The sequence below is a fragment of the Ptiloglossa arizonensis genome, chromosome 4 (assembly GCF_051014685.1).
Source record: "Ptiloglossa arizonensis isolate GNS036 chromosome 4, iyPtiAriz1_principal, whole genome shotgun sequence".
In the NCBI taxonomy this organism is placed as follows: domain Eukaryota; kingdom Metazoa; phylum Arthropoda; class Insecta; order Hymenoptera; family Colletidae; genus Ptiloglossa; species Ptiloglossa arizonensis.
The window spans coordinates 17,906,647-17,919,697 of NC_135051.1; the positions used below are offsets into that span (position 1 = coordinate 17,906,647).

General features: G+C 39.9%; 1 protein-coding gene across 16 annotated transcripts in view; it reads right to left on the bottom strand.

The window, feature by feature from the left end:
* Mtd (TLD domain-containing protein mustard) overlaps nucleotides 1–13,051 on the bottom strand; it is a 252,832-nt gene that overhangs the window by 48,363 nt on the left and 191,418 nt on the right. For 10 of the 16 annotated variants that reach the window (XM_076308377.1, XM_076308372.1, XM_076308371.1 and 7 more), the window contains 9 exons: nucleotides 10,201–10,429; nucleotides 6,128–6,285; nucleotides 5,591–5,983; nucleotides 5,308–5,502; nucleotides 4,871–5,227; nucleotides 4,626–4,777; nucleotides 3,504–3,674; nucleotides 2,496–2,662; nucleotides 454–489 (listed from right to left, as the gene is read on the bottom strand). In XM_076308377.1, the coding sequence (XP_076164492.1) occupies nucleotides 454–489; nucleotides 2,496–2,662; nucleotides 3,504–3,674; nucleotides 4,626–4,777; nucleotides 4,871–5,227; nucleotides 5,308–5,502; nucleotides 5,591–5,983; nucleotides 6,128–6,285; nucleotides 10,201–10,429 (1,858 nt within the window). Of the gene's footprint in view, nucleotides 1–453; nucleotides 490–2,495; nucleotides 2,663–3,503; nucleotides 3,675–4,625; nucleotides 4,778–4,870; nucleotides 5,228–5,307; nucleotides 5,503–5,590; nucleotides 5,984–6,127; nucleotides 6,286–6,378; nucleotides 6,525–10,200; nucleotides 10,430–13,051 lie in introns of those variants that run through there. The other 6 variants (XM_076308363.1, XM_076308367.1, XM_076308366.1 and 3 more) reach the window with 5 other exon arrangements.

Genomic DNA, 13,051 nt, shown 5'->3' on the forward strand with positions numbered 1-13,051 from the left:
CGATAACAAATCATCTCGAATTATCGACCTACCGGAACGATATCAAGACAGCCTTTAATAATTATACGAGGTCGTTGCCTCGCAAAATTCGTCAGGACCAAACACTGCACAAAACGTACACAACACCACGGTTAAACAACACGGAGAAACGAGCGTGAAATCGGAAAATCGTTGCGAGTGGTAATCACGAATCAACATCAAGTACCAGTCAAAATACGTACACAGTAAGTACACACAGTTGTGCAAGGGTGCAGTGGCAAAACGAGAGCTCAAGTTGGAGTAAAAAATGTTTTCTCATCGCAAGGTAAATGGACGGATAAAAACAATTGAAAAAATAAGGGAAGTAGCGCAAAAATCAATAACAAACTGGCGAACCAATGTCTGTGGAGGTTGTGACGTAAGTGGGGGGGCAGGAGGAGAGGGGATAAGCAAGCTAATACAGTATGAACCTACCGAGGCCTTCGAGTTCGGGAAAATTAGGTGCTTGGACTAGAGGGACAACAAAACATATGACATTACTGCATTAGTATGAATTCGTTGGCAGATGGGAATCAATGAAACCCGTTGTGCTGTTAAAACGCTTCGATTTTGTGCTCAACATAGGCGAATGACGCACAGGATTCATCAGATGTACCTGAATCCAAACGAGGCACAATGGGTTTCAAGATCCTGGGGACACGATAACCGTCTCCCCTTTAAATTAACGACAAATGGGTTTAAGAATGAGAATGTCTCGCGTCGAGACCCCGCGATCGCTATGTAGAAAGGGCCGCGGAGTCCGGAGGCAAGTAATTGTGATTCGAGCGGCTGTTCTCTCGTATCTGTGTCAAGTGATCGAGACACCAAAAATGGCGTCGATTCCACGACGAATTGAGAACACACGGGGCACAGATTCGTGGAACCGCGCACTCGAACGTAACGGACACGTTAAATACAATAAGGTGTAGAACTGGTAATGACAAACGAGTGGAGTTCAACAAACCATAGAAAATATCGAAAAACTATGTTAACGTCTAGTGAGAACGCAAGCGCATTTGGTCGCAGACAAGGTAACTCGAAATTGGGTTAACAGCGTGTAGCTGTATGTAACCTTTGTACCAAATGTTTACTTCTTTTCACTTTTGAACATTAATTTTCTTTATCACTGAATATCTCTCGAGGGGAACACCACCTCTCGATTTCAAAATTATTTGCTTTTTTAATATTTGCATGGAATTTAACATTTTAAATATAAAAATTACAATTTTATTCCATTTTGACTATTAAGACCAAAGGAAGCCTCCCTAGGGCTAGGGAATTTGGGTAGCACAGTATACAGACGTTTGTAATGTCTGTGTAAATTAATATTTTATGAAAATTGGCAAAAATATTGTCCAATGTATTCACTATTAACGTATACATGAAACATTTATGTCAGACGGTCTATTGTGAGAAAAAATTCCTAGATATTAGTTTCTATTTTGATGTGTAGGTGGTCTTCCCCTTTAAGTATACAATCTTGGTACAAGATGTATTATCAGGGCCGTGATGAGGCAAAATCGAATTAATTATTTTGAATACCTAGGTACGGGCCTGGATATTATTATTCTTATTGTTAGATTTTTTGTTCTTCTGGAAGATCGATTCTTTTGTAGATCTACTTCCATAGATAAATTTTGTTCGTGAAAATCAATTGTCTGTGTTTTCGAATCCAAAGGCGCTCCAAAATTCGAAGAAAGGGACAATAATGCACTAGCAAAGTAACATATCATTTAAGAAGCCGTCTATACATACGAGCGAGTGCAGTGCGTGATATGTAATCCCGTTTGCCATCTTTACTCCTGTTTCTGTTTATGTATTCGTGTCTACGTGTAATTAATTATGGTATTATCGATTCTTTCAAGGTAATGGGCGTTTCTTCGGTGGCGTGTATCGTGTACAGTTGACATTCGTCTCCCCCTCTTAATTTTTTTATTACGACCAACTCATATATATATATTAAAAGTCTTTTACTCTTTCATAAAATTTTACAATAATTCCACATGCACCGAAAACACGCCATTTAAGAATCGCGTAACACAAGGAGCGTTCCAATTCTCCAATTTATAAACGAAGACAATTTGGACGGCACGTTAAATTGGAATATCTTCCAAGCTTCCAGCTGATCATCCAATAATTCTCACAATCTTTTCCCACTCGTTGTACTTTAGAGTCTGTTTCATGTTTAATTCAATTAAACACTTTCCTATTTCTCTGCAATCTGAAACTCCCCCTGATAAGACAGACCGATAACAGAACACTTGGTACACTCGATTCTTCCAACTTAACGTGTCTCTCAAGATGTATCCTCACTTATCGAACCAAAATGGAACCTTCCCTCCGTAGAGGGTGAAACGTATTCGTTGCGAGTGGAGCATGTCACAATGTGCGTCCACGGTCAGTTATCCATTCCAGAAATGCGCAGAGTTTAAAAGGTACGAAGTTGATGAACGTCGGTTAGTGTCCAGGACACTTACTGTCGAAACTGACGAAGAGTTCCGGCATATCCTCCACGGAGACCATGCTGCGGTAATCCAAGCGAGGCGCCGTGGTCGATGTTTTGCTACCCCGGCTGCTGTCCACACTGCTACTGCCCGACGAGGTCAACGGTTGTTGCCTGATGAACGTGCCCACGGACGATCGTCTGAAAGGTAACCATGAACCAAGCGTTATTATCAATTTCAGTGACGCTCGAGTCGCGAAGCGACGAGCATACCACGTTGCAACGCACAATAAAGAACATTAATCGTGGGGGGTGGAGGGGGTTGAGTAACATTCAAGGTAAACATCGTATCCAACATGTGAACTGCAAGAAATAAACTGGGTGGCTGATTTTAAAGGGGGGTGGTGGTGGGGCGGTGGTATGTACTAGAAAACGCTTTCGTGTTCCTTTGTCTCGTTGGTGATTCGTGTGTTGTTTTGTAAGCGGTACGATTATATAATAGACAGCGATTAACGGCGATGTGTCGTATTCGAACATTGGCAGAGAGTTTCTGAAAAGTTGTAGTAACATTTACCTGAAAGCAGGAGCGGAGAAGTCTGGGGGCTGATCTCAACCCCGAGAAAGGCTTAAAGAGCGCAAAAGGGAGTAGCGAAACAAGGTAGATAAAGAGCGATCACGTGAGAAGCGTCAAAGTAGAGAACAACGGGTTACAAAAGGTACACCACGGCTACGGAGATAAAAATCATCGTTCCGGGGGGGGGGGGGGGGGGGTGAAATAAAAAAGAGTAACAGGGAACTTGGCGGATCATGGATAAGATTTGTACGGAGGGACATATTGTGGTGGTGGTGATACATTTTGAGGAGAATATACACATGGAGAAAAGAGAATTGAAGGATCTAAATAATATATGAAAACGCTGTCGAAAACGATACTCAAGAGTAAGAGCCAATTAGAGATAAAGTGTGGAGCGTTAAAAAAAGGGAGGAAGTGGGTAAAGTGGATACAACAATTTGCTGGTTGATGGACCGGGCCCAAACTCACCCCATAAGCCCTCCTGGACCAGGTGAAAACTGAGGATTGCCGGAGTCCTGGGAGAGAGAGGAGGCGGTAAGCGGAGGTGTTCCTCCAGCCCTACCGCCCCCACCACTCTCTTCGCTGGGAGTTTTAGCAAACAGGCCCGAGCTAAAGTCACTCACCAGGTTGATCGGCGAGCTTATATCCACCACCATTACATATTCTTTGTTAGTTACATTAGAAACGACAGTAAAGCTTTTAATTAAACACAGATTACCATCACAGTCGGACTAAAATTTCGTTCGTGACGTTCAAACCCTTCCATAGCTTGCACCCCTGTAGCTTGTGGCACGAACCCTCCACTATCGCACAGTTTCTAAGGTTGAAATTATTTTAGATTCTTGAGGGGTGCACGCTATGGAAATGTATGGTCACACGCTCTCCTTCTCTGACGAAAGAACGGACTATGATGGTATTAGGCTATCGAGGACAACATCTGGACCGAGCTGGAAACCTCGCATGTACGCATTCCCTTGGTTCGTTCGCTCCTTCCACAAGTTAAAACAAATGTATCCCAACGCGTGTTGCAAATGCAATAAAGCCACTCGTTTCTACGCGCAAGTAACTAATGAATATTCTATATGTTGTTAACGAATGAGGGCATTCGTAACGAAACCCGTTTTCTTCGAAACGGTTAAACTCACTTTTTCTTTTTTTTTTTTGTTTTACTTTTTTCCCCCACGCAAGTACGTAACTTTGTAGGGAGTATTGAAAAACGTGTATTATGATAATGTATGCGACTCCTTTCGTTATGAATGGCCTCAGACACGCTATACATACATATTATTTGAAATATTCTAGAAAGATTCAGCAGAAAGCAATCATACGCGTAAGATAAGAAAAATAAACGTCACACCACGTAAAGGAGGTGCTCGAGAGCATCGAAATTGATCTTTCCTGTACGTGAGGTATGCAAATTTTTTTTTAAACGATCGTTACTCATTCCTAACACAAATGATTAGTAAAAGTGAAATATAAAAGCGCATTATTAATTTTAGAAAAACGTTAATACCACGTAAATATAGATTATTGGGGGGAAAAAAGAAGTTCGTAAAGATTCTATGGTTTTAATGTAGCGAAGATTATCACCTTGAGAAGACTTTACTGAACACGGACGAATGATGGGAATCCGCGCTGTTCGGGAGACTTGAAACTTTATCGGATCCAGATTTATTTTCGTCTTCTTTCTCACCAGTCAATCCCTCCATCCACGACAATGGATACGACAATCGTTTTAACATCTGAAATAAAAAAGAAGAAGAAAAGATTAGAAATATCATACAATTGATGCTGCGACAATATTGCAATTGCAATGGTATTGACTCTGATCGTACCTTATTTTTACGCGTCTCTTGTTTGTCGTCGTCTTTATGCTCTTCATCTTTCTCGGGTTCCTCCGCATTACTGTCTAAGCTAAAAGATACCGAACTCGCCTTCTTTCTGCCATTAATGGCAGAAGCAGCGTCTAGCGAATCAGTTGTAATGTTCGTTGGGGCAATAGTAATAGGAGGTACCCAATCTGAAGATAAGACAATATCTGCGTCTGAGTATACTTTCTTTGAGGGGATATGCTGAACTACTGGGAAAAGGGGATTAGGATCACGAATGTCAATACCAGAGTCGTGGCATGACAATTTGACTAGAGATCCTTCTTCGTCTTCGGGAATCACCTTCGATTTCGCGGAGTCCGTCTATGAACAGATGTTAACGTTCGTTAGATCGTAGACGTTAATAAATCGGTATCGTATTTGTGTCTTTGATGAGTACCAACCTTATCAGAATTCAAAGAATCCTGTTGCTCGTCTTCTACCGATAATGTACATCGATCCTTACTAGGAACTGCCCAATGATGATCAAGCATAGAACGTCTACGCTCCTCTAATGTTCTAGATGCTTGACCACCACCATATGCATCTTTAGTCTCTTTCTCTGTCTCTTTTTCTTTGGTTACCGTTGTGTTTTCTTCCTGCAAAATAAACGGAATCGTTTTATTTATTGCACGACAACTATTATAATCGACAACATAACGTGCAAATGTATTTAAATTAACATACATTTTGAAGATTGGTGGGAGTAACAAGATCTCTCTCAAAGGCCTTTGGAAAAGCATCTCCATCTCTTTCAGCACAGCTGCACACGCTTTCGTTATCGTCTGCTGTTAATTCTGGAAAGTTTTCATCCTTTCCAGGCGACTGACACTTGCGGTTTTCGTTCGGCGGTGTTTTCTTCATGTGATAAATTTCTGGCTTCTTGTCTAAATTTCCAGTTTCTCTATGCCCAACACGCATATGTGCAATGTCATAGTAAATCGCAGCATTCACTACAAATTCCATTGGTGCAATTACTCCATAAGATTCGGCTCCATGTTCTATGACAAGTGGATCTGAGACATTGGGGTCGAACATCACTGCATTTGGTGTGACTAATAACACCCCACCGACAACACCCTGTAAATAAAAGATAGAATATCACTTTAATATAAGACAAAAGAGTATAATGAAGATATAATGGGCAAGACATAATAATGAAGATGAAAGACATAATACGTATAAATTATTTAAAGTAAAGGCTTATTTAAATATAAGCCTTACCTGACCATCGGTAATATGCCGAACATTAATTTTCAAGAATCTTTCTTTAAATGGTTGTTCTTCTTCCTCTATGACTGCATTTGTAATACCAAGAGGTGTTTTCACTCTTTCCATATGTCCTGGCTTAGGAGACACAGGCCTCAAGCTCTCCAAAAGTTCTGCAAATTACAATATAATGAATTAGAACTACAATTTGTGTTATTTCAAGATGTATTATTTTTTTATTTTTATAAATATTAAATATAACCTACCCATGTTGAAAAAGAAGAAACAAACTAACGTTTTTCTAAATATATTGTTTTGGTAGGAATCTGAACTAATTTCTTGTCAATACTTATTTACAAAATAGATTTAAATAGTTTCAGTGTCTTTCTGTAATTAAATTCCTAGGTAATGGCACCAAATTCAACAAGAATATCGAATGATCTCATGACGACAACATTTGTGTTTCATCTGATGCTAAACCAATGTGCATCGTGTTTTCTGACAGCGTGCAGGTTATGTTTGATGCATAATAAACGCCATATTGGTTCTCGTAGTTTACATCGTTACGTCGATCAGCTGGTGTACCGTACTATATATAACGAATGTCAAAAAAAAAAAGAACTACCGTATTGAATCATACATTTCATAATGAGTTTATACTTCGTTCGAACTTGTTGTATCATTCTCTTAAAGTATTCGAGTATTTTTTCTCGCAGTAAAAAAACATGGCGTTAAAATTGAATAAGAATAGAAAACGAAACCATTTCAAGCTGCTAACATTTCCGGATGACGTAAAATGAAATTAAATACTTATGACAAGGTGCAACGAGTTATCGACGAGCGTTTTAGTATGTAAACGCTCTTGTTTCGTTAATACAAAGTTCAGAAGCAAATTGCGGTATCGAGTTCATGTAGCAAACAGCTGTAAGGCACGAATGATGTACTAGATAATTCAACTAGGTTAAATCGTGACTATCGATTAAAACGTCTGTCAAAACTGAACTAGTTATAGGTCACGAAAAGAGACGGAGAAAAAGATGCATGGACCTACCCGATAATCGATTTGTCAGGTTTTTTCCTATACCGTATAAAACTGTAGAATATCGTTATATAAGCCCATCAATTTTTTACGAATACAAACTTTGCCCTTTTGATGTTCAAATTCGATCGTATATTCTCTCGATTTTAATTCTGCGTCTATCGGTGCTCACACGACGCTCTTACGTGACGTGGCGCCATCAAATGGCGAATATCCAAACTTTCTCGACGAGATGTTCCCTACGATTCCTCTCCAATGTAATTAATATTCCATGGACATCGTACCGCCACGGTTCTCAATATTTGAACATTCGCTGTTCGTGTGCTCTACCGTTCGCGGCAGTCATTGCATCATATGTATTATTTTTATGCCCGCCTCGATTATCATTTTCCACTTTGATTGTTTACGGTCTGTCACGGGAATTATTGCACGCTTCTGTCTGATTTACGAGTGATCCAGCTACGCACGTTTTAACGATCCGTGACCACGTGCCTGTATCGAAACGCCTTATATCGCGCGGTTGCGATAATCCGAAAGCAAAATTAACGTGAACACCTCTCAATGAATAATGTAACAGGAGGCGAAGTGGTGCGTTCAGGTGAATCGGATTGACTCACCTGGCCAAATATCAAGATGAATCGGGCCTCGATCGTATCGGGTGTATACAAAGTGTCGCGTTGAATATTAATGCCTGTCTATTGCACATATCGGATAGATAAGGCTCGAGGTTGGTCTCGTTACATTAACGTCTTCGAGCATGTGCTTCATAATAATGCCGCGCTGTAATATTAACCCCACAAAAGTTTCTGTCTAATAAAACGCCATAAATGAGTTTTTACATCCTTTTCGTAATTTTACCGTTATCTTAACCTTGTTGTAAACTATATCCAGGACGTATCATGGTGCGCATAGAAAATGTAACGTCAAGGTATATATATATATATAATTTTTTTTTTTTTTTTTCAAACGAAAAATGAGTTAATATTAATCGCGGGTCTGATTGGAAGTTTCGAGAAAGTATTCAAAAGTATCAGAGTACTCGAGTGTCCGCAGTACCCAAATACAGAGAATACTCGAGTACTTTACTGTACCGAATTTCAAGTACTCATTTTCAAATACTTATAATACTCGATTACTTCAAAGTACTGGGCCTCTGTTAAGTACTCGAATACTTTTTGAGTAGTCAAGTATTTCGGGTACCAGAGTATATTGAGTATTTGAATATTCAACGAGCACTTAAGACCTTCGTGTACTGGGACACTTTGAATACTTAAATAGCCAGAGCATTCAAGTATTTTATATAGCGGAATACTTCGAATAAATACTCGGAGTACGCCTAGAATACTCAAGAATACTCCACGTAGTGGAATACTTCGAGTAAATGCCTAGAATACTCAAGAATACTCCACATAATGGTATACTCCGAATAAATGTTTAGAATACTCAAGTATTCCACGCAGTAGAATACTCTGAGTAAATGCCTAGAGTATTCAAGTACTCCACACAGTGGAATACTCCGAGTAAATGTACCCAGAATACTCAAGTACTCTACGTAGTGGGATACTCCAAGTGAACGTTTAGAATACACAAGTATTCCACGCAGTAGAATACTCCGAGCAAATATCTAGAGTATTCAAGTACTCCACGTAGTGGGGTCCTCCGAGTAAATATACCCAGCGTACTCAAGTACTCCACGCAGTAGAATACTCCGAGCAAATGCCTAGAGTATTCAAGTATTCCACGTAGCGGAATACTCCAAGTAAATATACCCAGAGTACTCGGGTACTCAAATACTCAAGTACTCGAGTACTCGTGTGGCGGAATACTCCGAGTACAAGAATACCTAAAGTACTCGAGAACTTTGTCCCCTGTGACACACCAAGTACCGCGGTACTCAGCGTATTCGAAAGCAACGAACATCTCGAGTACCTCCGTGCTCTCGTCCGTTGTTAAGTCCACTATATAAAACGCTGCTCACGCGAAGACAATTTCCTGCGAGCGACCGATTACAAAACACTTTACGACTCCATTGTTGACGGTACGAAAAATGATAGGAACTTAAACGCGTGGGAGAATTTCTATTGCGAAGGAGATTGCATTAGCTACCTATCGACGATAAATCCTTCGTATCTCACGCAACATTGGTGACGCTGGCGTCAGCGCAAGTTGCGCATTAAGTAGAAAGTCCAATCGACCGTATGATAAAATCGTAAAACGATTTTCGGTAACGCGAACGCGGATCACACGAACCTAGGTGTTCAAACCACCTACCAGGAACGATGAGAACAAGATCCTACGACGAAATGGAATAATAAAATTTGCAATGTCTCCTTCTCCAGAGACCGTATCAATTTATCCACACAACTGGTGCAGAGTGAACCAGCTCTCGCTCTTTAACACTAGATTTACCAACCAGTCAAAACAACTTGTCGCGACTGCTTTTACAATGAAATTTATTTTGAGTTAATACAGCATATTTTCAAAAAACGTTACGATTTTTTTCTATCCTACGTATAATTAATTTCATAAGTCCCTCCTTTCTCAAATTTCCTGGAAGACACATGAAGAACTAAATTCCACAGCATATTTTCAAAAGACGTTACGATTTTTTCTATCCTACATACAATAAATTTTATAAGTTCCTTCTTTGTCCAAAATTGTCAAATTTTCTGGAAGACACACGAAAAATTAAATTCCATAGCTTTGGAATAAAGATGTTCAAAGATCATAGATTTCCAAAAGACGTTACAATTATTTTCTATCCTACGTGTAATCAATTTCAAAAATCCCTTCTTTGTCAAATTTCCTGGAAGACACACGAAGAACTAAATTCCACAGCATATTTTCAAAAGACGTTACGATTATTTTCCATCCTACACGCATAATCAATTCCACAAGTTCCCCCTTGTCTTTAATTTTCCTCGAAGACACACGAAGACCACCACGCTACACATTGGATTGTATCCGTCGGTAGTACCGGTGTGAACCGAATTCCTAGCAACCGAAAAACGTAAAACGCTGCGACAATTGGTTGATCGTGCGAGATTACCTTTTTCTTCGGGAGGTAGGTCATCCTGGGACTCGTGGTCGTGACAAGGATCCGGACTAGGCGCGTCGGTGGTGGTTCCGTCTCCTGGTCGACCTTCTCCTTTCGCTGGTACCCGCAATTGCTGACCGGGATAAATGAAAGTACTTCCGAGCCTGTTCAATTTGCTGAGCTCGGATGGCGTTGTGTCGAACCTCGCGGCCACCGACGTGAGCGTGTCCTTGTCACCCACCTGTAACGAGAAAACGGAGACACGAATTACTTGGCCGGCCGCATAATTGACGAACTGCCCTAACAAGAGGAAACGCGTTCTATTGTCCGCTCTAACGAGAATGGATGGAACCGTCGGCCATTGTACGCGTTCGTTGAAAACGGAGCGGTGTGTGAGGAGAGGGGGGAGGGGGAAGGGAAATTCAACCGTTTTGTTTACCCGTGGCTGTGGAAAAACGTTAATCCAAGAAATTACCGAGGATTAACTAGCTGTTGACCGTTTCCGTACACGGTAACGGAACAGCTCGGTTGTAAGCGCGGACGTTTCGCGTTCGTCGAAGTGTGCGATGTTAAATCGAGTAACCGTGGTGGTTGCGTGCTGTTCGTTACGCGCGTTTGCAATTATTGTAATTATTTACCGCGCAATCGTCGGAACGCGTGAACCGAATGGATGTTAGCGTTCTTTCGATGGATATCGCGGTGTCGGAATACGCGTAACTCGTGGTATTCGAGTATTCGAGTACCCGGTACAGGTATTCGGGGGTTAGGGCGAGTACGGGTACTCGAGACACTCGAGCGGCTACTCTGGGTATTCGAGTGCCGCAACAAGTAATCGTACTCGAGATATTGTGAGCGTCTACTCTGGGCACTCGAGTGCCTCGATAAGTATACGTACTTGAGATTTTCGAGTATTTTTTCTAGTGCTACGTGTGTTACTTCGAGTACTCGAGGTGTTCGTTATCGATTTTAAGTTTTATTATTATTTTCGACGGTTTCTCAGAATCTGGGAACGGAATTTTACGCGCTTTTAACGATTTGTAAGGATACTCGAGGTATCAGAGTATCTGTTGTAAGTATTCGAGGTATTTGGGTATCTATTATAAGTATTTGAGGTCATCTATTATAAATAGTCTAGGTATTTGAGGTATCTATTATAAGTGTTCTAGGTATCAGAGTATCTATTATAAGTATTCGAGGCAGAAGAGTATCTATTACATGTATTCTAAGTATTTCAGTATCTATTATAAGTGTTCTAAGTATCAGAGTATCTATTATAAGTATTCGAGGCAGAAGAGTATCTATTATAAGTATTCTAGGTATTTGAGTATTTATTATAAGTATTCGAGGCAATTAAGTATCTATTATAAGTATTCTAGGTATTTGAGTATTTATTATAAGTATTCGAGGCAATTAAGTATCTATTATAAGTATTTTAGGTATTTGAGTATTTATTATAAGTATTCGAGGCAATTAAGTATCCATTATAAGTATTCGAGATTATCTATCATAAATATTCGGGGTATTTAAGTATCTATTATAAGTATTAGGGGTATTTGAGTATCTATTACAAGTATTCGAGATATTTCAGTATCTATTATAAGTATACTCGGTCGAGTACTAAAGGTATTCCGAAGTACTGCAATAAGTACGAATACTCGCGATATTTGAGTAGCTTATTCTAAGGTATTCGAGTGGTACGCGTATCGGTACTAGTACCGTGGATACTCGAGTACACGAGTCGTTCGATGCGGTTTCAGATTCATCGAACAGGCGCAATACTTTCAATTCGTTCTTTTCACTCTTGTTACGCATACGTGACTTCCTACACGTCATTGCGTATCGGATGTTTGACCCTGCCGGTTAGAAAGCTTTAACAATACATTCTCCAACGCGTCCTTGGAACCATTCCTTGACCATCGTTTCCACGAATCTCCTACGCATCATTCTCAGCTGTCCCCATTTTTGTAACACTTGCCACTAATTACCGCTAAATAGGTATAACCAAATTAGGCGCGATGGATGAGTAAACAAAAATCATGAAATATCTCTACAGATATGTGACCTGAATGCGACCTAAATGCGACCTAAATATACGGGGCTCTGGAAATACAAACGTAAAAAATATCGTGCATTATCGAACTTTTTTCCATCGCTACAATTTTAAATAAATATCGACAGCGAAGAAAGCCCTACTATTATTATTATTATACATTATTATTATATTATTATTATTATATCATTATTATTATACATTATTATTATTATTATATTATTATTATACATTATTATTATTACTATTATTATTATTATTATTATGTCCGCGAATAAAGTGTTATTATTATTGCACGCACCAAATTTTCACAATTATTCATAAATATTTCACAATCACTCACAAATATATTCACAATTATTCACAATCGTTCGTAAACGCTTCACAATTATTCACAATTATTCATAAATATTTCACAATTATTCGTACACATTTCGTAATCGTTCGCAATTATCCATAATCAGTCGCAATTGCTCGTAAACATTTCCGAATAATTTTCGAAAGTGTTTCTTCCGAACCGATCCACCGGTTTCACAGAATCGTAGAAAATGGCGGAGAGAGAAGAATATCGTTCGATGGTCCGAGCGAATTCTAACGCGGAGTTGCGTGTAACCGGGCTAACCGTAATTCCAAGCAGGTGTTCGACTTTCACACCTATCGTCGAATACAGAGGCATCGAGCCCTACAACACGTGAATCGTTCGGCCACGTTTACGTAGGAATAATGGATGGACGAGGGCTAGCTGGATCGATACGTGACCGATCAGGGATCATCGATCCGTAAAGCGTCACTTTGACGAGAGGCTGGGGTCGT